A 26637-nucleotide genomic window follows, 5' to 3' on the forward strand; every position below is an offset into this window, starting at 1 on the left:
ACACTTCCACTACATTATTCTGTATTTAAAAAAAATATCCAAATTTTGAATTAAAAATACTGATATAAAAATTTCATCAGAAAAATCTTAGTCACTAAAATAATGTTTCCAATTTAAAATAGATACAATCCAAATAAAAGTCACTAGCAAAAAGGTGTTTTACAATTCTAAAAATATTCAGTAATCCCTAAGTATTTTGTCACAATTTTAAAAGATATGTTCCTTACTATAAACATTCATTTGAAAATGAATGATATGTTTGAAATTACCTTCTGTCGTTTTAAAATTTCAATCTTTTATTCACAAACAGTTTTTAACATCTTACCAAAATTTTCATTTGACATAGCAATATTCATTCGAAAAATTATATTCTTTCAATGGCAAAATCTCGCTTTGAATTTCCTTTTGACAGTTAATATTTAGAAATGAGTAAGTAAAATTATTAATCATTCTGACTCATACGCGCATTTAATTCAAACAATAAACAATCATTCAAAATAATTATTAATATATAATAAGTATTTATTTTTTGTGTGCGCGCAAGAATCAAAAACAACAATAAAAAATCACAACTTAAGTTATCCTGAAGATTTTACAAAAACATAACTGAATAGTATTTTTTTATTATTAATTTAAACCAGTAAAACTGTAGAAATGATAATCACCTTTCAATTGTTTTAAATTTTAGTAAATTAGTTTTTAAAATGTTTTAAAAATCTCGAAATTTTGTTTTGTTTTAAAATTATTTATGACACGAAAACACATAATACAATGTAACAGTACAATTCTCACGAAAACCATTCAATTTCCAATATAAATTCAAAATATATATATAAATAATATGGGTAGGTCAGATAAGATTTTTGAAAATTAAATATATAAAAAAATATATAAAACTTAATTGGGAATGTAAAAAAAAATCATGGACAATCGAACGCCACATGAAAATGGAATAAATGATTTGTTTTAGTATTTAAAAGTGGTACAAGGATAGTTCCCTGTGGAACACCATTGAACAAAAGTAACTAATTGCAAAATATCATACTGTAGTCGCTTAAAGGTAATGCAGGTAAATTATCTCTTATTTCTCAATTTGAAATTTGTTGAAGAAATATTTATATATACGAGCGAAATAAGTGGTGTCCTGGTGCCAACCCTTATGTATGTGAACGAAGTATGAAATAGGAAAAACAATTATGAAAGTAGGCTAAATGCTGTCTAAATGCATTCTCTCAGGCACATATGTGGTAAAACTATGTATGATAGGTCCACAAATGTCAAGATTCGTGCATTATGTAAGGCTGAGACTAGCATTATCGAGAAAATCGAAAAAAGAGCGCTGCGTTGGTTTGGACATGCAGAGCGAATGGACAGAGAAAGAACGGCTGACAGAATTTACGGCCGAGAAGAGATGGTACCATAATCTGACAAATGCTCGAAGATGGACAAGTCAAATGTCGGAATAATCGGCGTGTGTGCATGAGAAGGTGAATGAACGTAGAGGAAGCGAGTTCTGGTGCAAAATCAGGGTTATATGGCGTTCTATAATCTCTGCTCATCGCTACGGAGAAACTGCATCGAGGGTTTGTTTTTTTTATAAAACTTTTCTTTTCTTGAAAGCTTAATTCTTCGGGGAGGGATGTAAAACAAAACGCAAGAATTTAACAGACAAAATCTCATCTGACCCGTGCAATTTCAAAGATCGGCTTAACAATTTTCAATCACTCATTCCATCGTATCGTACTGCACCTTCTTCACCTTGAGGTATCTGAATATGCCGTAGCCCGTTACCGTGCACAGAACTGCTATGCTGAGAGTCGCCCCCACGGCGATGGGGGCAGTTTCGTCCCGCAACGACCCCCCGATGGCGCACTGGAACGGCGTGCCGAAGGCGTTCTTGGCCTTGTACATGAAGGCTTGAAGTTGGAAGTCGCGGAGGTACAGCGTAGCTTCGTGGTCGAGGGAAGAGCTAGAAAAAAAGCATAAAATTCAACAATGTTTCAGTATGTCCAAATGCTTGCAGGCTGGCTGGATTTCTTCCCTAGGGAGTTATTCATGTTTAAATTTATTGCAACAGAGAGGGAAAACAGTACAGAGAAGGGAATATGGCAGTCTAGGCATTTACAGGGCTTATGACCTGTCATTAACTGGTTTAAGTGGCCGCTTTACACAACGTGTAACATTCACCATTCTGTCCATGTTTGAACATCCACATTTCCTCAACTCTTCCATCTGTTAACTTTTGTGAAGTAAAGGAGCTGAAACCTTTATTATGTGGGTGAGATTCATCCGGCTGAACCAAATCACCTACTAGGCGACGCCTGAAAACGATTTTCCAATTTTAATGCGTCTTCTTTTACCAGGTGGTTAATACAACAATATTTGATTATGTCCAAATGCTTGCAGACTGGCTGGATTTCCTCCCTAAGGAGTTATTCATGTTTAAATTTATTGCAACAGAATTATTTATTACGTAACGTTTTTTTTTTGAAAATTTATTTATTAGCCCTTACGGATTAATACATTCATTTTACAAAAATAGTATACACTGGTAAACGTCGTTTTACGTTTTACTTTACACACTGTGTAACATTCACCGTTCTGCATATGTTAAGACATTCACATTTCCTTAACTCTTCCATCTGTTGACTTGTGAAGTAATACGGGAGGTGAAATAACAATGTAAATATAATAAAGTGGGGGGGAGGGGGGGGGGGTACTAGCAAATAAATAGTGAAATCTGTCGGGTACGCTCAAAAATCGACCATAAAAATAATTTAAATACACCTCTTCAGGTACCGATAGCTGAAAGATCGTCATTGACGGTCTCTCTGGCTCTCGGGGGCTCTCTTGAGGCATCCACAGCACATGTCCAAGCCAGGTGCACCACCGCACCCCCAAAACGCTCGTTATCGGAGGCTGCTGGGTCCATCCTCGGACTTCAATGCTAGTTTCTTCTTTTATTTTTCTCGGTCGGTTGCTACTTGCAGCCAGGTTTCACCCTCTACAGCAGCTATGTCATTGGACCATCTTTTCTGAGGTCTTCCGACGCCTCGCCTTTTCTCCCAAGGTCTCTATCTTAAAATTTTGTGGGTCCGTCTTGTGGGGTCTTGTCTCGCAACATGTCCCACCCATTGCCACTTCAGTCCTGCTCCGCGATCCATGATATCCGTTATTCTGGTTCTGTTCCTAATTTCTTTATTTCTTATTTTGTATTTTAGGCTTATACCGAGCATAGATCTTTCCATGGATCGCTGTGTGCGTTTAAGCTTTTCTACATTTCTTTGTGTGAGGGCCGTGGTCTCTAATGCATATGTAGTCACTGGCAGTACGCATAATTCGTAAGTTTTACTTTTCAGACAAATCAGAATCTCTTTATTTTCAAGTATGTGCCTAAGTTTTCCAAAAGCTGCCCAACTCATTCCTATTTGTCAATGTTAATTATGAAATCAAAATGAAGAATCTTAAGCCTCACATTCTCCACAATGCTTACTCTCAAATTTGGCGTTTTGCGTTTCAGTGAGGGGCCAGAATTCAAACCCATATGGTAACAATAATTATATATATACAGTTGGATAATTTATAAAGCGCCATTTTTGTGAAAATCACTTCAAGGGCGCTGTACAATTAATAAATATCCCAGTACGTCTTGCAGCTACAGAGCGCATGGACGGTTGGGATTCTAGTTCCTCGTTTTCAATTAAGATCAATAAAAAAATATAACAGATAGGAGCTAGATTACAGGACGTCTTGCAGCTACAGAGCGCATAGACAGTTAGAAATTTAGCCCCCATTTACACATTTTAAAAATTGACAAATAAATTTAGTGTATTAATGATACTAAAAAAAATAAAAAAATAATTTGAATAATAAAAATGAGAAAGATTACAACACGTCTTGCAGCTACTAAGCGCATAGACGATTGGAATTCTAGACCCCATTTATAAAATTTAGGTATTTTTAAGTTGGTATATGAAAGCTAGATAACCAATCATCGTGCAGCTACAAAGCGCATGGACGAGTGGAATTCCAGCAAAGTTAGAATGATATCAATAAATTTATAAAAAATAGAGCATAGTAGTAGGTTTGTCAAGTGTTCATGCCAAGAAGTAAGCGATAAAAAACTAAATAAATAAAGCACTGTATCAACTCCATGGTTAACAAAAGGAGATAGATGTCCGAAGAGAATCTTTTGTAGACAGTAGGTAGATATCGTCACCATGTGGTCCACTAGGCTGCTGGAGAATTTCTGGAAACGCACGTGTGTAGACTGGGGGATTATGCCTATTGTTCCAACGACTCGGTGTCCATTTTGGTCCGTATTATTTCATTTTATGAGACGCAACATTCCTGTTCAATTCACATTTTTAAATGAATATTTTTTGTATGAGTTAGTTATAGAAGTTTGATTTATCATTTTGTATATTATTAGAAGGCAGATATTTGAAATTTTATGTATTTATCAATAAATGTCAGTTCACTTTCAATAGCACTGTTGTAATTTATTAATTATGGGTGTAGTGTTCCAAATAGCAAAATGTAGGTACTTTCGCGTCAAAAGCTGATGGATTCTTAAACGGTTTTAATGATTCACATAAAATTTTATGATTTAAAGGTTACAGGCGCACTATTTTTTGAAAGTTTCTATTGTTCACTATTTGTCACATATTTTGTTAAGAATAAAGTATAAAACAATGCTATTAAATAAATAGTATTCTTTTTTCCACTGTTTGTCTACAACATGACTACACTACTACACACTAACGACTTATAAACATTAACTCATTGTTTTCTAACATATAACAACTTATTTTTAAATTTATTATAAGATTATAAGCTACGGTTGGAGAGGAACTATATTTCACGCCCAGCCCGGACGGTGGCTGAGCGCGATTATTATAAGTAACTTACTGGGGGTCTTGATTCTCCAAAGGTACGGCCGTTTCCTGTGAACAGGCGTAGGACTTTCCCACCGGAGTGGGGAACAGCAGAGCTGGGACTATGGTGCCGAGCTCTGCCTTCACACCCGAGACGGCCACGTGCTCAAACAGCTTGTTGTCGGTGTTGTACAGAATTTGGACGCGAGACACGTACCAGCGCTCTCCGCCGGGAGTCTGCAAACAGTAGAAACAACCAGATTTTGATTGAGGATGATCAGTGTTTAAAAAAAATAAGAATTGTCAATGGACCATCAAAAAAGCCAAAATAAATGACAATTTTACGTATTGTATTATCATCGTAATAATTTTTGGATTTTTTAAAATCATCCTCATCATGAGTTCAAGTCGATGAATGTTCCTGACATTTAAAATTAAAACCACGTTCAGTTCAAAAACGAATTAGTTGTACCCGCTAAAAGCGAAAAGACGCTAAACAACGGAAAACATGGCTACCCCGGAAATCTGTTGCCGGTTGCCACAACAACATAACAACCCTGCAATTGATTGGTTATTGTAAACACGTGATCACATGAATCTGTGTCTTAGCAAAGTAGTTCATTTTTATTAATTTTTCCAAATTTTTAGGGGAAGAACTGGCTCCATCCAATATATGGACTGATCGCGCATGATATGTACGTCTACTCCTGGAGTCTGACTGCCAAATCTGTAGTCCCTATTTAAGATAGATATACCGTTATTCGAGAAAGTCCAGAAAAGGGCAAATGAGATGGTAGCCATAAGGTATAAAATTAAACAAATTATAGGTGTCATGACAATACCAAAGAATAGCATATTACAACAGAGATGAAGAACATTTTAAAGAAGGTAATATGGCAGTCTAGGAATCTACAGGGCTGGTTTAGGGGCCACTTTACACACTGTGTAACATTCACCATTCTGCCCATATTTGAACATTTATATTCCTTCAATTCTTTCATCTGCTGTTTTGGACAAACTTGGACAAACTCAAAATATTGCTGATAAATCCACCTGGTCCATGAAGAAGTATAGAAATGGAAAAAATAACATTTCAGGCGTTACCTAGTATGTAGGTGAAATAATTCAATTTTTGAAACATTTTTGAAAACATTTTTGAGAATCAGAAAAAATGTTTTCCCTCTCTGTTCAAATAAATTTTAATATGAATAACTCCCTAGGGAGGAAATCCAGCCAGTCTGCAAGCATTTGGACATACTCAAACATTGTTGAACTCACCATTCTACCCATATTTAAACACCTTTATTCCTTCAATCATTTCATCTGTTGATGTTTGTGAAGTTAAAGAGCTGAAACCTTTATTTATGCGGGTAAGACTCATCTAATTGAGTTATTTCACCTACATACTAGGCAACGCCTGAATTTTTTTTTTTCAATTTCTATACTTCTTCATGGACCAGGTGGACTTATCAACAATATTTTGAGTTTGTCGAATTTTTTGTAGACAAGGACATGATAGGTTATAAGCCCTGTAGATGCCTAGACTTCTTTATTACCCTCTCTAAAATGTTCTTCATCTCTGTTGTAATATGTTATTGTTAACAGCTCCCCAGGGAGTTGAATCCAGTCCTTGTCTACAAAAATTGTGGCAAACTCAAAATATTGTTAATACCAAAGAAGTTGTATTTCCGGGAAAGTGATTGATTGCTTCGCAATACAATATGATTCTAAAATCATAATAAATTACTGTTTGGTGCGTACCTTGGCAAAGTTCCATATGAGTCTGAATCCTTTAAAACTCATGGTCATAGATTCTGTATCTTCGTATCTGCAGTTACCAGTAACAGTAGTCTGGTCCGGTACAAACAGGTCTGCTTCCTGAAATCATCGATAACACATAAATTAATGTCATATACGAGGCGGCGCAAAAGTTGTCACCCGATGTTCTTTGGCAGTATTTTTTTTATGAATGAAAAATTTTGGCTCTGCTTTTGGATTGTGTTTATCTTATATCTTAGTTTTTTTCCCATTACGTCGAGAAAATGATATCGACCAAGTGGCCACCGCCAGGATTGATTCAATTCAATTCATTTATTTTAAATATAACATATACATTACAAACATATATTCAATTCGTACATATTTAAAAAAGAAAAAAATACCCGAAAGAGACTCATGTCTAAGTAGTAGGAGAATCCAGCTCCGGAAAACCCATTCGGATACATGGAACAGATCAATATCCAGAGCGATGTTGTTCGGCATAGCAGTAGCCCTTCCAATAGGCATAACCATAGGCAGATTGGTCCTGAATATCGGAATATGAAACAATCTATGCTGACGCTGTCTTAGGTAATTATCAGGAACCTACAAACCAATGCTCATTATAATCTCAGAATTATCGATCATACCGCGCAACAATCGATAAAAATGTGTGTTCAAATACACATTCCTTCTAGTCTCTAAACCGTTGTAGCCGAGCATACCCTGGAGAAACTCGGTCGGGTAGAGCCGAGGATAATACCCGCACTCTCTCATGTAGAGATATCTCAGAAACTCCTTTTGGATTTTCTCTATCATAAGAGAGTACTTCAGTTCATGTGGACCCCAAATAATCGAACCACTCTCGAGTCTACTTCGCACCGAGGAGTTGTAAAGAGTTCTCAGTACGCAGGTATTTTCGAAAACCCTGGCAGTACGCAGAACAAATCCTAACATCTTCAATGCAGCACCACTGATTGTCTCTACGTGTTCATGAAATGTCATACGGTTGATACGGGCCCGATTTAAGGCATTTTCCATCACTCTCTCTAGAACTTCCAGCGATAGGTTCTCTTATTCTTGACGTATATTATCTTTGAGAGCAATCTATCTTCAGCAGAATGCACGTAGCTCCCGAAGAACTGTTGACTCGACACAGGGTCAGCCCTGGCTAGACAGTGTAGGGACTGGACCAACTAGACTACCCGGGCTGTAGTTAAAGGCTTACCACTCTCTCTCAAAGTTTGCTGTTGTATTTGATACTGAAAAGTCCATCTGTTTTCAGCAGAATGCACGTAGCTCCCGAAGTACTGTTGTCTCGACACAGGGTCAGTCCTGGCTAGGCAGTGTAGGGACTGGACCAACCAGACTACCCGCAGCTGTAGTTAAAAACTTACCACTCTCTCTCCGAGTTTGTTGTTATACTTGATACTGAGGAGTCCATCTGTCTTCAGTAGAATGCATGTAGCTCTCGAAGTACTGTTGACCCGATACAAGGCAGAGCTAGACGGTGTGGGGGCTGGACCTACCAGACTACTCGGGCTGTAGTTAAAGGCTTACCACTCTCTCTCCAAGTTTGCTGTTGTATTTGATACTGAGAAGTCCATCTGTCTTCAACAGAATGCACGTAGCTCCCAAAGTATTGTTGACTCGACACAAAGTCAGCCCTGGCTAGACAATGTAGGGACTGGACCAACCAGACCACTCACAGCTGTAGTTTTTAAAAACTTACCACTCTCTCTCCGAGTTTGTTGTTATACTTGATACTGAGGAGTCCATCTGTCTTCAGCAGAATGCACGTAGCTCCCGAAGTACTATTGACCCGATACAAGGCAGAGCTAGACGGTGTGGGGGCAGGACCCACCAGACTACCCGCAGCTATAGATACCTGGAACAAGATAAACAAATTATATTTTCGATTAAATTATATTAGGGAAATATCACTTTTTTTTATACATTTTAAAAGTAATAAAGATCCATGAAATTCTGTCCAGTAAAAAAAAAAAATGCTGATGGCATAAAAAATATTTTTAAATTTGTAATTTTGTATTCCCGCAAAAACGGTCATTCTATTGGCCACGCCCCTAGTACGTCACGATTCATGTTTATTTGTTCCCGGCCATTTAAATTTATTCAGAACAATATCCCGAAAAAAAAAAGTATAAATGTCTTATTTTTGGTGAATAATTTTATTCAACACACTATAATAGGCTTGTTTTTGCGTTTTTCTTATCAATTTTCGGAGTTTCATGTTTGCATGAAAAAACTGATAAAAATCGATTTGATCGGTACATGTTAATATAAAGCTCAGCTCTCTAGGGAGTTGAATCCAGCCCTTGTCTACAAAAATTTGGACAAACTCAAAATATTGTTAATAATAATAAAGTTAAATGTCTGCTTCTCTCAAAATTTCTATAATTTTTGACCTAAATTTACATACATTGTCACAAAAAATATCAGCCTCGGTAAATATATTGTTATATTGGGCGCATATTCTAGGCATTGTAGATTGTTTAAAATAGCTTGTTGACGCATTTTCTGTGTAAAACAGAAGATTTTGTCTTGCCGGTCTAGATGGCACACGGAATGGAAGTCTTTCAAGTAGGTTTGGAGAATCAATTTTATTATTTATTAATTTGAATAAAAATAACTGGTCTAACATTATTCTTCGATTTTTAAGAGAGTTTATTCCATGGTACTGCATACTTTCGGCATGGTTAGAGAAGTTAATGTTTAACCGGTAGTCGACCTGCTTAAAAAAAAAATGTTGCACCCTTTCTAGTCTATTGATACTTACATTATAGTAAGGTGACCAAATAGGAGTACAGTATTCTACCTGGGGACGAACGAATACGTTTGTATGAAGAAAAGTCTGACCACACATCCTCAATATTGTTTACATTATAAAATAAATAAATAAATTTAAAGCCTTACATCACCAGGTAGAGGAGTTGTCCGGCTGTACTTGGTGACTCTTGGCTTCTTGGTGGATAGTCCTTCTAGCTGGAGGCACATCACGGATCCCATCATCAGGACTAAAACAATAACACAAAAACGAATTAATTTAATCCGGTATAAAACGTTACTTTTCTTGCAATGATATCTCTGTTTTAAATGATGATTGTTGTATACAAACATACTCAAAATATTGATGATTCAACTGAATTCTTTTACTCTTATTTTTTCACATATTTTCAGAATACCACCCTAGAGCTGGTATTCTGAATGGAATTGCGCGTGAAGAGATCGCTCCGTTAAAGCTAGGGTTTCCTAGGACAGCGGTGGCCGTATCTTAACGGCCGCAGTGAACGGTGATGCGGTTGACAGCCGTCGTAAAGGTGACTAGAAAGTGGTTTCCTAGGAAAATCGTATTGATAACCCCGTTAAAAAATAAAACCACTGTCTAGTCACCGTTACGACGGCTGTCCACCGCATCACCGTTCACTACGGCCGTTAAAATACGGGCACCGCTGTCCTAAGCTAGGGTTTCCTAGGACAGCGGTGCCCGTATCTTTACGACCGTAGTGAACGGTGATGCGGTGGACAGCCGTCGTAACGGTGACTAGAGAGTTGTTTCCTAGGAAAACGGTGTTGATAACACCGTTTAAAAATAAAACCACTCTCTAGCAACCTCTACGACGGCTGTCCATCGCATCACCGTTCACTACGGCCGTAAAGAGACGGGCACCGCTGTCCTAGGAAACCCTAGCTTAAGCGTGTATTTAGTACGTATATACGCGTTAAAAATGCGTTTTCTACGCGCGCTTTTGCGTTCAGAATACCACCCCTGACGTCATGGGTTCAATCGCTGGCAGTGCGGATGTGAAATATTGATTGATTTTATAAATTTATTGAATAAATAAATTTACATAGGGAATCTTTATTAAAAAATAACATTAAAAATATTAAAACAACTCTAATGGTTAAATACAAAAATCCGCCCTCTATGACACAAAGTGATCATAATATAATACAACAATGTTTGAGTATGTCCAAATGCTTGCAGACTGGTTGGATTTCCTCCCTAGGGAGAGGTAAAACATTATTGAGAAGGGAATATGGATGTCTAGGTATTTACAGGGTTTATGACCTGTCATTGGCTGGTTTAAGTATGTTTTTCAAATATGGTATTCTTTTTGCAAACGTCAAACTCCGGTCGTCTCACTAACAAAGAAATGTACTTATGTAGGAACATGATTTTTTTAATGTATTGAATTGAACATTATTTTAGTGTTACCAGAAATCCAATAAAAATAAATAAATGGGTAGAAATTATTAAAAAAATAAGGAAAGAATCTGATTGGGATCCACAAAAAACAAATGCTCTTTGTAAACATTAAAAAACAATTTTTTTTTATACACAAAAAAACAACAGCTTTCCATTTTTTTTGCAAATGCATTCTCCTCGAATGCAACCCTGGTAGATCGATGAATAAAGTATTTATGCTCCTAAAATGCGATCGGGTTGTGGTCCTGTGGCTAGTGTCTCGGACTCACGGACCAAAGGTCTGTGGTTCGAATCCCACTCTACCCCAACTTGATTCCATTTTCTAATAGTGAGCTATTTACAACTCGTTGAAAATGGCCCTCAAAATTAAATATTTGGGTAAATCATAAGAACGCAAATATTTCTTTTTTATTATTTTTTTACATATTCGATTGAAGATTTTAATATCTACGAACACGCACAGCGCAAAGATCTATATTTCTTTGAAAACCGCACGTAAATCGGTTGGGCCGTTTAGGAGGATTACGGTGACATCACACGTACAGAGGAATTATATATAAAGATGTGTGACGAGCACGGTAGCCAGGAGTGTTGAAGGCTAATTTTGAGACTAGAATTAATAGCTATAAACTCATTTATATCAACACTTGGTATATTTATCACCGCCCTCCCTTGGCAACTCTTACATTCCGCGAATTTTCGGACCTACCCTCGTGTATAATAATTCTTAATATCATATACGTCATGAAGACATTTCCATTATTATTAAATGCGTGTGGGGATTTTCTCCGTAATGAGAATATGATTACATTTTATATGAAATGAAACGGAAATAGTAAAAAAACCTTACTAACGCATAGTAAAATTACGTTAATTTATGACTACTAAATTTACTACCCAGACCCGGTTCATTCAAATACACATATTTTTTTACTCTCGTACCTACCGAAATTCAAACAGGCGAGTTTATTTTTTGATTACTGGAACTCCTAACAACGGGCAACGTCTATATTTTTTAAGTACTCGTAGTTGTCTGTAATCAGCATTACACAGAAAAAGTCGTTTTTAAATTAAGACAGCTGGCTTCTGGCTGGTTTGTTTGCTTAGGAGCAAATTTCTGTCGTCCTTATAAATAATGTACTGTTCCTTGATCAGCACAGCCCAAACTATGGCTTGCATGTCTCGATTGTGTCGCATTGTAAACTCGAGAGATCTGGATTTTTTTGGTGCAAGTCTTCCTAGATTCAAACAATTACTAAGATTACAGATTACACTAAGATAAACAGAATTTATTTATAATTTTTTATGTACCTACCTACCACGCAGATTTATTTATTTTATTTTATTTGATTAGGTATTTCAACAAATATACATGCTAGAAAACATACAATTTGAAAGCATTCATCGATACAATTTTACATGCATATAACTTAAATTATAGAATTACACAAAATAGATTTATATATTAAGATGTAATACATATTTTTGAATATTTTTTTAAATTTTTTATACAGGATACAATGCAATAAAAAATAAGTTGTACGTGTGTACTTTTTAAATAAGATTTATTCCTCAGATAATATTCGCAAAAGCCGAGAGAGTATCATGAAAAATGACAATTTTATTGTTTCGGCAGAAAATATTTTATTGCCGACACATGCGGCCCATAGGTGTGTGGTATGTAGCAATTTGAAAACCAAGGCAGTTTAAATATTTCCCGATGTCTGAGTGTTCTCAATCCCGCATTTATTTGTATTTTATTTAGGAGGTTAGTATCTACTTTATAGTTTAATATTTTAAATAGAAATTTTATATGGAAAACAACGCGGCGTTTTGTAAAAGAATTAAAATGAAAAAGAGTTAAAAGTTTCTCGTAATTTAAATTTGAACGTGGGTTTTTTAAATTTTTTAAAATATATATTTAGACCCCTGTATTTAGTAGCCTTATGTGTCATGTACAAGGCTAAGGTACTCGGAAAAAAAAGTTTTTGTTTGTCTTGGAAATGGAATGTTCGATCACTGATTTTGGTTTATTACCTTTATGAGTCCAATCACCATTGTTGCAAAGTTCAAGAACAATGGCGCGTGATAACTACTTTTAACTACAGTGTGGATATCTGTTAAGGATATTCCATCTTTCCCGCATTCTGCTTCAAGATTATGGCGTTGCAAACTGAAAAATGGGCACTGAAATAACAGATGTTCAATACTTTTCTGCATCCATCAACAGTTGCATAGTAAATATTTTTAGCCGTTCTTCCGCTGTCCATTCGCTCCACATGTCCAAACCAACGCAGCACCCCTTTCTTGATTCTGTCGATAATGCATATCCCAGCCTTACACAGTTCACGGATCTCGACATGTGTGCGCACCTATCATACATCGTTTTACCACACATTCGCCGGGGGGATCGCATTTCAACAGCATTTAACCTACTTTCATAATTATTTTCTCAATTTCATACTGCGCTCCCATACATTAGATTGGCACTAGAACTCCATTGTGAACTGCTAGTTTTGCCTCCTGCGATAAACATTTGTTTGCCAAAGTAGATTACAGTGCATCGTTCACTTTGTTCCCGGTTCTCACCCTCCTTTCAATATCTTTCTCGGACTTTCCATCCCTAGTAAACATACTTCCCAGATACGGAAATTTCTCTACCTGTTTCACCTCACTAAATTGCACTAAAATTAAGTTGATAATATTCAGCGATATGTTTATTGGGGTGGGGGTTTAAGCTAAGGGGTTGAACGGTACACGATTGGTTAATATTTAAATAAAAATAGTGGGCCATATTGAAAAGATTTTTGATTATTTTTTTAAAAAGTCGGTAGTGGTTTAATACGAACATTTACTAACACTAATTAAAATGTTTGACCACGAAGTTAATGCTTTGAACATAAATAATAAAATTTTAACGAGTTTTTCTGTTTGTTAAGATGACCCATATGGATAGTCGCTCGATCCTATATTTCTGTACATACACGCGTACAATCTCCACTAGCTAACTTGAACTAATAACATTCAGAGAAAGTAGGTCTCCGTTCAGTGAATAAAGTGTGAAACTTTCGAGTGTTTTTTGTACGTAGAATATATTTATTTGACACTTCATATACATATACAATAAATATACATATAAGGGCGGGCATATTGCCTTAAGGCAATTTCTTCCTACCTACCCAAACCGTTCAGTTTGAGAAAATTATAAATACATGGACATATTGAATCTTACAATTTTGAAAAGTAATTGAAAAGTATGGATGTGGGAGCGAAAATGAGTAATCTAACTGTCAGTTGCCTTCTGTACGCCGATGACGCAGTCCTCCTAGCTGACAGCGAAGAGGAACTGCAATCCTTGGTTACAAAGGTTTACGAAGTGTGCAAGGAGAGTGATTTGCTAATGAATGTGCAAAAGTCGAACGTCATGGTCTTTGAAAGAAATGTAACTATGACTGAATGTAAGATTGTAGTAAATGGAGATAGTTTGAAACAGGTCGAAGAACTTGTATATCTGGGTAGTATGTTTACTAGAGATGGAAATATGGACAAGGATATTGAAAGGAGGGTTAGTGCCGGTAACAGAGTTAATGGTGCCTTAAAGTCTGTCGTAGCAAATAAGTGTCTATCGCAAGAAGCTAAATTAGCAGTTCATAATGGAGTTCTGGTACCAACCCTAATGTATGGAAGCGAAGCTTGGAGTTGGAAAAAAATGGTCGAAAGTAGACTGAATGCTGTTGAAATGCGATCCCTCAGGCGAATGTGCGGAAAAACAATGTATAATAGGTGCCCTAATGTCAAAATTAGAGCAGAATGCAAGGCTGAGTTAAGCATTATCGACAAAATTAAGAAAGGTCTTTTGCGATGGTTCGGTCATGTGGAGCGAATGAATGATGAAAGAACGGCTAAAAAGATTTATGATGCGAATGTGTCTGGTTGTAGAAGTCGAGGAAGGCCGAGAAAGACATGGCATGATCAAGTACAACAAATTCTTGAAAGTGGTCATGTGAAAAGTCGGAATAATCGACGTGCGTGCATGAGAAGATGTATGAATGTGAAGGAAGCAAAGAAAGTGTGCCAGGACAGAGTGGTGTGGCGTTCTATCCTCTCTGCCTACCCCTCCGGGGAAATGGCGTGATGGTTAGTTAGTTAGTTAGTTAGTTACAATTTTATACAAAAATTAAAAGCAAAGATTAACAAAAATAAATATAAATATAAAAAAAAATAACACTATACTATGAAGAGAGGAGAGGAGAGGGGATGGGAAGGAAAGAAGAAGGATAAAGGAACAATTTAAATATTTAGATAGTGACATTTCAATCTTGACTTAAATGTAAATAAAGAAGGGGCGTCTCTAACATTAGTGGGTAGATTATTCCACAATCGAGCGGCTACTACTGTGAAAGAGGAGGCAAAAAAATTAGAGCGATGACAGCGTATTAAAAGGGTTCTCTCGTTACTAGAACGAAGAGATAGTCCGTGTTGTGAAAGAGGTTGGATGAGCTCTCTCAGATAAACAGGCGAAGTGGGATTATTTAAAATATTGTGAAGAAGTGATAGAATGTGAATGTTTCTTCTATGCCTGATACTGAGCCAGTGTAGTTGCGTGCGACACTCGGTTATGTGGTCAAATTTGCGAAGATTAAAGACATAACGAATACAAATATTCGTTATATCTTTAATCATAATATACAGGGTGACCAGAGATGTGACGTCCAAAGGGAAAGTGTAGGTGCCTCATGTTGAAAGGTATCCAAATCACCCACATGTATGTTCCGCGATTTTGCGTAGTTTTCAAGTTATGAGTTTTTTTATTTTTTTATTTTTATTTTTTATTTATTTATTTAATAGCATAATTATACATTTTTACAATTTAAAAAAAAAAATTACTTGTTATATTTTTACTAAAACTAAAATCCCACCAAGCCACTTTTTGTAGCTTGTTGGTGAAGATTATATTTATACTGACTTAATAACCTTTATTTATGCGGATGAGATTCATCGAGAAAAAAATATTTTTTAATTTCTATACTTCTTCATGAACTTCTTTTTGGACAAACTCAAAATATTGTTGATAAATCCACCTGCTCCATGAAGAAGTATAGAAATTGAAAAAAATAACATTTTCAGGCGTTGCCTAGTATGTAGGTGAAATAATTCAATTAGATGAATCTCACCCGCATAAATAAAGGTTTCTGCTCTTTAACTTCACAAACATCAACAGATGAAAGAATTGAAGGAATGTAGATGTTCAAATATGGGCAGAATGGTGAATGTTACACAGTGCGTAAAGTGGCCACTTAAACCAGCCTATGACAGGTCATAAACCCTGTAGAATAACATCATTAAAAACCGTTCTTAAAAGCTCATATTAATTTGGGTTTTTACAAGAATTTTAATTGAAATGGGTCACAAATTAAAATGATATGAATTATCAGGATTCAAGAATGATATTGAAACTTGAGCCGGTTGCGTATTGCCAAAATGTACGCTGACTAGGTAAGAAGTTATCGTATCCACTTTGGTTTTGATTTTCAGTTACACACTTTTTTTTATTCAGATAACAAATAAAAATACAATATTATTACTATATGCAATTATTTACATGAATTAAATACATATAGTTACATTAAAGTTTCCATTACGTAAAAGAAATAAACAATTCTTGTGTACATAATGGGGAGTGACGTCTTACAAGGGTTTTTTAAAAATTTAATTATAAATATTTTTCATCATCATCATCATCGTCGTTCCCTTTCCGCACCTAATGGTGCATAGGGCACTGCATTGGTACACCAATCGCAGCGTATCTTGATCATTTTTTGTTACATGGAGGTAAGATGATCAGTCTTACGCTTCAGGTGCCAGTCCTCGGACTATGAAATGTTCTAGTGTAAAAACACCCTTTTAAATAATTTTTCATATCAACCATGTCGGGAATCAAACACGAGACCTCTTGCATGGTAGGCAAATGCACTGACCATTACACCACGAGGCCGACAAATGATAATAATGTTAAATTTATTGCAACATTTCCGAGAAAGAAATACAGAAGTCCAGGCATTTACAGGGCTTATGGCCTGTCATTGGCTGGTTTAAGTCGTTACTTTACACATTAACATCTATCAACGATGTTTTAAGTTTGTCCGATGCCAGAATGTTCAAACATAAACAGGACGGTAAATGTAACACAGTGTGTAAAGTGGCCACTCAAACCAGCCAATCACAGATCATAAGCCCTGTAAATGCCTATAATTTTATATTCCCTTCTCTAAAATGTTCTCCGTCTTTGTTGTAATATGTAAACATTAAAATTTATAATAAAATAAATAAAACAACTTTGTTCTTAAGCACTATTTTTTTTTCTCCACCGGCCGGTTTCAAAGCTAAACAAGCTTCTTTCTCAAGGTTTACTTAACTAATGAATTCTTTTATATTTTATTTTATGTTTTCAGTGTTAAATATTCCAATGTGAAAACACCCATTCAAATAAATAAATATATTTAGGATAACATATATAAATTCCAAAAAAATATATAAACGGTGTTTTTAATCAGTGCTACATAAAGAAGAATAATAAATGTACCTTTTCACTTCTTTTTTAAATATATTGTATTCCTGACTGTACTTTTTAGTATCTTTGTTCATTTCATTAAATAAAAATATTCCTCTGTAAGTATAACGATGTTGTGCTGTAGTTGTTTTTAATTTGGTAATTAAGATATTACCACCTGTTCTAGGTCGCGTACTAATGTTTTGTGACCTAGAAACGCTACTATTTATTTTGTCCTTATGTATTTGAACCAAACAATTCTTTTTATGCCCCAATTTCATATCTAAAACCTTTTTTTTTTTAATAATTGAACAGTGGGAAAAGTAGATGTTTTTTTTCAAAATAACTTTTATAATTAATTTTTGTATTTTTCTGACCTGTTGAATATTTGTTTTAAAAGCACCACCCCATCCGATTATTCCGTACTGTATTGTTTTATTTGCTTACGAGGATTAAAATAGTACGTCGTAAGCGTGACCCAGATGTTTTTTAAAATGAATGTTTATTAATCATTTTGATTTATAGTACAAACAAACAAAACAAACAAACCATCACGCCGTTTCTCCGTAGGGGTAGGCATAGACCATATCACTCTATCTTGACATACATAATGATGTGTTTGCAAATTAATTATAAACCGGATTTTTGCTTTTTTGTTCTTTAGCGTTTTCAAAACATGTAAATAGAAAAGCCTATAGTTTTTTAGCGAAGACGCAATCTAACCCATAATTAAAATTTAACTTAATACAACATTATACAAATAAACCGTCACACCTTTCGCCGTAGGGGTAGGCAGAGAATAAATAACGCCACATCATATTGTCTTGACATACAGACCTCGCTTCCTCTACATCTTATCATGCACGCATTCCGATTATTCCTACTTTTGACATTTCCATCTTCAAGTATTAGATGGACTCTATCGTGGCATGTCTTTCTCGGTCTTCCTCGTTTTCTGCATCCATCAACATTCGCATCGTAGATCCTTTTAGCCGCTCTTTCGCTGTCCATTCGCTCTACATGTCCAAACCAACGCAGCACCCCTTCTTGATTCTGTCGATAATTTATTTATTCATTCAACTTTTTGTGCATAATGTTATTTGTACATTAGCGGGCTTATTGCCAAACGGCAATTTCTTCCAACCAACCAATAAAATAAAAGTTTTACTTTTATAATTCAAGTTACAGAACATATTTAATAGATAAAAAATATTAAAAAGTTAAAGATATAAGAAAATAGAATTTAACGTATTTGTTAATAAATTACATTAAATCAAAACTATTACTCAATGGGAAAAAGGAAAAAAGAGGGAAAAGAAAAGAAGGAGAGATTAGGGAAGAGAAAGAAGATGTTTCTTCAGGCGTGATTTAAATTATTATGCATGTCTCAGCCTTACACACTACACGGATCTCGACATTTGCGCCTATCATACATCGTTTTACCACACATTCGCCTGAGGGATTGCATTCCGACAGCATTCAACCTGCTTTTATCATCGTTATTTTTTAAATTCCATACTTCGCTCCCATACATTAGAGTTGCTAGTTTAGCCTCCTGCTATAAACATTTGTTTGCCAAAGTAGATTTCAGTGCACCGTTCACCCTGTTCCCGGCACTCACCCTCCTTTCAATATCTTTCTCGGTCGTTCCATCCCTAGTAAGCATACTTCCCAGATACACAAATTCTTCTACCTGATTCAGAATATCTCCGTTCACACTGATCTCACATTTAGTTATATTTTCATCATAAGCAAATCGCTTTTCTTGCATACTATTATGTATGACTATATGTTTTCTGAATAAAATAAAATAAAATAAAATAATAGGTAAAGTATCTAACTTATATATTTTATTTTTGTGTAATATTATCAACTATCAAATATCTAAATTTAGTAAATGGGGTCTAGAATTTCAACCGTCCATGCGCTCTGCAGCTGCAAGACTTGTTGTTATCTAACTTCTAATTTTATAAATTTGTTTTTTATTTCGTAACTCCTAAACTCTAAACTTCATTGTCAAATAAAAATTTTAAAAATAAAAATGTAAATAGGGGCCAGATTTCTTACTGCCCATGCGCTCTGTAGCTGCAAGACGTGCTGTTATCTAGCTCCTGTATATCATGATTGGAGACGAGGAACTAGAATCCCAACCGTCCATGCGCTCTGTAGCTGCAAGACGTGCTGGGATATTTATTTATTGTACAGCGCCCTTGAGGTGATTTTCACAAAAATGGCGCTATATGAATTATCCAAACATTATTGTAGGCCTATTTATTGTATTCTTTAATAATATACATGCCTCTTTATTCCATTATGTTGTATCCCAACTCAACACAGGGCTCTTGGCCTCATAGAGTAAGGGATACGTTATTATTTTTGTAATAAAATTAAACAAAAAAAAATTAAGAGGCTTTGATGATAATAACGAAGTGGTTGAAAATTTTCACCATTTCTCACAGAATTGTATTCTTCATTTGCCTGGACACAGACACGTATAATACGTAATAGAACTTACGAAATCTAGTGACAAGACAAATTGTGTAAGTAAATTATAAACAACAACTTAAACAAATACAAACTAATACCACTTTCGGACAAAGGGATTTTGAGTATTATTCAATTAAAATCTATAACCTACTTTCACTATGTATTAAAACAATTAGTAACGAGAAAATGTTTAAAAAGGCTATAAAAAAGTGGATAGTGGAGCTAGGTAGAAGTAAAATGGATTGTCTCATTCGCCCATACCAATATTGAATCAACTGCTCAACAATATTATTTTTAGCAAACAAAGGAAATTTAAATAAACTAGCAATTTTACAAAATAAAGCGATGAGAATAGTTCTTAAGAAAAATAAATATAGCAATGTAAAAAAAATGAGAGATGAACTAAAATGGTTATCTGTAAGAAGGAGACTTAAATTTAATATGTTGATATTTATAAATAAATTTTTCCACGATAAATTACCAAAATATTTTAAGGATAAAGTTGTCTTAAACAAAAATTGTCATGAATATGCTACTAGACAAAAGGATAAAATAAGACTACCATTATTGAAAAGAGCTGAGTCGCAAAATTGTTTGATGTATAAGGGTTTAAAAATGTATGATGAGATGCCTGAATGTATGAAGAATGAAAAGTGTCTGAAAGAATTTTAAAATAAATGTATAAGTTACTGTAAAGAAATGTAAATATATATAGATGATGTAAATGTAAATATTAGTTTATATTAGTTTTAATATAAGCTAACTTAAGAAATAATTTTAAAAAAAAAAAAAAAATAAAAACTGCTCCACAAATGTATAACTTATGTTAGGTTTTTGTTATTTTCATTGTGTGTTTTGTAATATAAATAATATACTCGTAGATAGACATAAATACCTTGTTTTTTAAACTGTCTGAATATTTGTTAATTACGTTTGTTTTTTAAGTTAGTCTTCTTTGTTTATTCTCAAATATAATCTCAAAGAAGTATTAACAAATTACAACAGGGATGGAGAATATTTTAAATAAGGGAACATGGAAGTCTAGGCATCTACAGGGCTAATGACCTGTCATTGGCTGGTTTAAGTGGCCATTTTACACACTGTGTAACATTCACCATTTTGCCTATGTTTGAACATCCATATTTCTTCAATTCTTCTACGAACTTGTAGACAAACTCAAATATTGTAGTCAAAAAAATATATTGTTAAGTGTCCTCGGCACGGGACACCCAAGTGAGGTCACATTTTTTTTATTATTAATTATAGTTTGTAAGCGAAAAGTATTAATTAATAAATAAAATAATTTACAGTATTCACACGTCAAAAGCTGTCGCTTGAAGGATGTCGCTCTGATGGCGAAATAGTTATTTTTTATTCCGAATATGTTTACCATGAAAAATAAATATTGCATTTTACACTCACCGCACAGGAAGAATTTGATAATACACCGCACCCCGGAACATTTCTGAACAAGCATTTTCAATAAATCAGAGAAATCCGATAGTTACTATTTTAATTGACCTAAATTGTCAATCTTTTGACAATCGTGTGAACCGCGGCGGAAAAATCACTAAACGACGCGCATTTCGGATTGTGTGTTGAGAGAAAAACCTCTTGCTTTTGATTGCGATATTTTGCAAGATTTCCTTGGACAAAGCTTTCGCAAAACCCACGCGAAAATTCGCCTGCCAGCGATAATACTCCTCGGCAGCCTTCTAGTGATTTCCGTACACTAGCGAACCTAGCGGCGCGCGCACGGGTGGTTTTTCCTTTCATTTTAAGGGTGGTGAAAATGTAATTTTCATTCGATTTCGGTATTTACCTACAAAAATAGAACTTAAATTGTTTTTTTAAACACTTTTAATCGTAAAATTGCTATAGTGAATTTTTAGACAGGTTTAAGGCTGTAGTCTGATAAAAATTAGGAAATCAGTTGTTAAAGACTGAAAAAAGATTTTCAGTTAAAAATATAACTGAATTTCAGCTACTGTTCTGATATCTGCTAGATTTGCCAACTTATTTAAATTGTTTTTTTTAAGTGTTATATTTTTACAATTTATTTTATAAGTGTACACTTTACACGGTAAAAATGTATTTTATTTAAGTGTTTTTTTATTTAACAATATTTTAAGTTTGTCCAAATTTTTGTAGACAAGGGCAGGATTTAACTCCCTGGGGAGCCGTTAACATTAACATATTGCAACAGAGATGAAGAACATTTTAGAGAAAGTAATATGGGATTGCAGGCATCTACAGGGCTTAGAAACAGTCACTATTCTGCCCATATTTGAACGTCTATATTCCTTAAATTATTTCATCTGTTGATGCTTGTGAAGTTAAAAAGTTAAAGATGAAAAATATAAATTGAAAAAAATCATTACAGGCGTTGCCTAGTATGTAGGTGAAATAATTCAATTAGATAAAACATGCCCGCGTAAATACAGGTTTCAGCTCTTTAACTTCACAAACATCAACAGATGAAAGGGTTGGAGGAATATAGATGTTCAAATATGGGCAGAATGGTGAATGTTACACAGTGTGTAAAGTGTCCACTTAAACCAGTCAATGACAGGTCATAAGCCTTGTGGATGCCTAGACTTCTAAATTTCCTTCTTTAAAATGTTCTTCATCTCGGTTGTAATCTGTTAATTTTTTTTTTCTTTGTTATGCGTTTTTATTTTATTTTTATTTTATTTTATTTATTTATTAAAAGAAAACAAAAAAATTAATATTCACAAATAAACCAAAACTATAGGCTAATTATAGTTTTCTATCCATTACACAATGTCAAAAAATGAAGAAAAAAAGCGTTTTGTTTCTTTTTATATTATTTTGTACACATGCAACTTTAAAGCCTAACTCTTTTTTGGCTTTTCAACCTAAATTGTTATTTTTTATTTATTTATGTTTTTTTTCATGTTAAATAAAGACTTGCTAATATAAACATTTTGTTAAATGTATGTAACCCGTAAGGGTTTAAATAAAAAATAAAAAATAAAATAAAAAAGTTTAAAGGTCACTACAAAACGTTCGAAATTAGGCGTTTTCGTTGTTAATCTTACAAGTTTATTGAAATAAATGTTAAATTAAATACACAATTCAATAAAAGGCCCAAAAGATGCACCCGAGTATAGCCGAACGTAATCCGATACATCCCGACCAAGCGGAAAGTTCCGCCTAAACCGAAAGCGAGGCTTTCTTTGGTCGATCAGATTTGGAAATTTTTGGTAATTTTTAGAAACTCTCATTTGAACCGTTGCGCTGTCGGGCCTATAATTTTAATAATTTCTCGAGTCCTAGTGTTTCATTAAGCTTCTAATGGATGTCTCCGAAAGTACGATATCAAAAATCGTTCGGAATTCTTGACCGTGACGCGTTAGGCGCATACAAACGCACGAGCCTTTACGCGCTCTTTTTGTATGGCCGGCCCTCCGAGCGCGGGAACGGAAAGCGCGTTTACGCGCTTATGCGCTTCTGGCACTTGACCGGTTAAAACGCCGGTCTCTCAAAATTGCACAATTAACAAAAAACATTTTTGATAAAACCTTTTTTAAGGTATTTCTGATAAAAAAAATATGGGTACTTAAAAGTTTTACAGAACTAAAATTTAATTACGTTTGGGCAGAAAGATTACGCCCCATGAAGTTTAGACTTAACTAAGGTACATTAGTACTCATGTAAAATCAAAACATTTAAAAAAAATTAAAGTTTCAATTGAATTTATTAATTCATTCATTTTACTTTACACATAAAAAAATTTCAAAAAAAAAAATGCGACCTTACTGATTACCCGTGCTGAGGACACTTAACAATATACTTTTTTTTAAAAATATTTTTACATGTGAGAATATACAAAGAAGACTTAATATACAGAGAGAAATAACAAAATGTTCCGACACTACGTAGTTATTTTTATATTTAATTTCTTTATACCTTTATTATTTATATTATAAAACGCACAATAAAAGAACAAAAACTTTACATAAAATAAACATTTGTGGAGCAGTTGATTGAATATTGGTTTGAGCGAATGCGGCAATCCATTTTACTTCTCTCAGCTCCATTATCCATTTTTTATAGCCTTTTTGAACATTTTCTCGTTACTTTTTCCAGAGTCCACTTTTTACCGCTTTGAAGTTAAAAGTGCAGAAATTATCGCAACAAGCTATTTTATACGGAAATAAAACACCGAAGTCTACTTACGTCATAAAAATGCTTTTTTAAGTTGAAATAAAAATCTAATGTCCACTTTGTTTTAATGCAAAAAAAAAACATCAGTAGTCCCAGATACGCTACTTGAACATGTATTTTTATTATTTATTTATTGACGGACTTATGCAGTCCATTCTAACAATGGTAAATACAATTTCTTATAATAAATACAGGTACTAATCAAATAAAACTAACCATTGGACAAAAAATTACTATTTCAAGACAAGGTCCGGTCTATCTTAGTGATTTTTTACATCTATAAAGGCTTACATAAAAAAAGTCCAGTTCTTATCTCGAGTTTACAATACGACACAATCGGGACATTGGTGCATGCAAGCCATAGTTTGTGCTGTGTTGATAAAGGAACAGCACATTATTATTTCGCAACGGCGGATCGGAACATTGAATGCCACCTGTTCCAGTAACGATGGTACATCAATAAATCCATTCAGCAAATTAAACATAAATATGGAGTCAATGTACAATGTACGCTCTAATTCAGTCTTCTGTTACATACGGCATAATTGGATGGGGTGGAGTTTTGGACGCACATAGTCACCCTGTAGAAATCGCACAGAAGAGTATAGTTAAGATAATGTACAAAAAGCATGGACTATTTCCTAGTAACGAATTATACATAGAGAGCGGACTCCTTAATTTAAAAAAGTTATATTTATTACAATGCTTAAAATATGTACACAAAAACAGGGAATTGTTTGGCAATAATTTAAATAGGACTAGTAGCAGATCAGAAAGTGTACTGTCGGTTCCAGGATGCAGAACTAAGTTCGCACAGAGACACTCTTTCCATGTTGGTCCAAGATCTTTTAATCTCCTACCCAAGGAAATACAAAATATAGAATCCCTTCCAAAGTTTAAAGCGGCTTTGAGGACTTGGATCAGCATGGAAAATACAGATATACACCTATTGTGAAAGAGTCGTACAACAGCATATTCTAAACTTTGATGTCTTAATTACATTGTTTATGTCATTTTCCTGTTATTTCTGTATGATTTTTAATGGCATTGTCATATTTGTGTTTGTATACCAAAAAATTCACCAAAAACAATAAAAAAGGAATGGCCCACGCTCAGACGTTTAAGTCTTTGTGGGCATTTTTTCCAAATTTAAGGCTATGTTTATTTTAGAATATGTATTTTTTCTCTTTTTCTCTTCTAATGTTTAATAAATATAATGTATAAAATATGTAATTTAATACATGCAAAAAAAAAATGTTATTTCTACGTTTTTGAAGACTTAAGATTTTTAACATTGACTCCATTTCTCCGTAAGTGTAGTCCCCCCTCTCGAGGCCAATCATCCATGCTACTTTTCTTAGCAAACGATGTTGCACCGATTCGATATGATTTATCCGGCCTACATCGAAGGGAGACCAGATCACGGAGGCTTATTCTAAAAGAGGACGAACAAGTGAGCAATATATATATCAGGGGCGAATCGTCAAAGTAAGCGATTATGCACAGCTTACCATTATATTTGACTTTAAATAATAATAAATTATAGTAACCATGTTTACGGGCAAAAAAATAAAGTTGTCATTTATTATAAATCACCGTTTATATCTTTCTACAAAAAAATATCTATGAAGCGCGCCCAGCCCATTCTTACTGAACGATGAAAATAGCCGATTACCTCAGCTTATTCTTCCATACAAAAAAGTACACTGTATTTTGCGTCTTTAACCCAAGTCGGCTTTTTTAGTACTAAAACAAACTTGCAGATTACAAATATTTTTAGAAGATTCTCTATTTGGAAACTAGTATTTCGAACATTATTTCCGAAGGACTATTTTTCTTCGATGGGATACCGTTGACATATTATGTATCACATGGGACAGATGGCGTTCGCAGTGGCCGTTTTAGGCATTATTCATTTTAAAAGAAAGCGGCCAGTGCTCAAGTCTTGACAGTACTGTCAATGACAGATCATAATGGAAATATCTGCGGAATGTCATTGTTGTGGTATTTGTTAATAAACTTTTGTGCAAGTATTGTATTAAAATAGTGTAGAATAAAACTGCGTTTATCGCGTGGTTAATAATAATTGTTGTTTGAGTTGATTTTCACAGAATTACAAAAAAATAGTCATTTTTAATTACATTACTTACATGTTATGTAAGTACTTATATGTAGTACAAATTAATGAACATTTTTAATAGATTACCTATAAAATAAATCACGGCTCGCCACTGATATATATTCAATATAATCATTATTTTAGATTGAAAGTTCTTTATAAATTGAAATTATCCCATTTGGTTCAGAAGTTATCATGTTTTAGATACCGCGCAATTACAAAATATTGTTTCCTGTACCTTTTGTTCAATGTGACTCCTACGGTTTATCTTTTAAGCCTTTAAGGTACAAATATTAAAATAGATTTTATTTTTGTCTCTCAGCACATTGCAGAAGCAACATAGGGTGGTAGCTAGTAAAAAGAGTCAACAAATCTTTCAAAATATTATATTAAACCTTTTTCGATTTTACCATTTGTTTTAATATCC

General features: G+C 34.4%; 1 protein-coding gene across 1 annotated transcript; it reads right to left on the reverse strand.

The window, feature by feature from the left end:
* Nucleotides 1–1584: 1584 nt before the first annotated feature.
* Nucleotides 1585–21620, reverse strand: LOC148282262 (lysosome-associated membrane glycoprotein 5). The gene is made up of 6 exons (XM_088225370.1): nt 21323–21620; nt 9570–9670; nt 8368–8523; nt 6639–6755; nt 4912–5114; nt 1585–1969 (listed from the first exon to the last, which is right to left on the reverse strand). Exons 1-6 carry the CDS (start codon nt 21375–21377, stop codon nt 1726–1728), a joined length of 876 nt encoding a protein of 291 aa, XP_088081496.1. The 5' UTR covers nt 21378–21620; the 3' UTR covers nt 1585–1725.
* Between the last annotated feature and the right edge of the window lie 5017 nt (nt 21621–26637).

The sequence above is a fragment of the Micrasema longulum genome, unplaced genomic scaffold (assembly GCF_059751315.1).
Source record: "Micrasema longulum isolate JH-2025_06_02 unplaced genomic scaffold, ASM5975131v1 h1tg000348l, whole genome shotgun sequence".
Lineage (NCBI taxonomy): Eukaryota > Metazoa > Arthropoda > Insecta > Trichoptera > Brachycentridae > Micrasema > Micrasema longulum.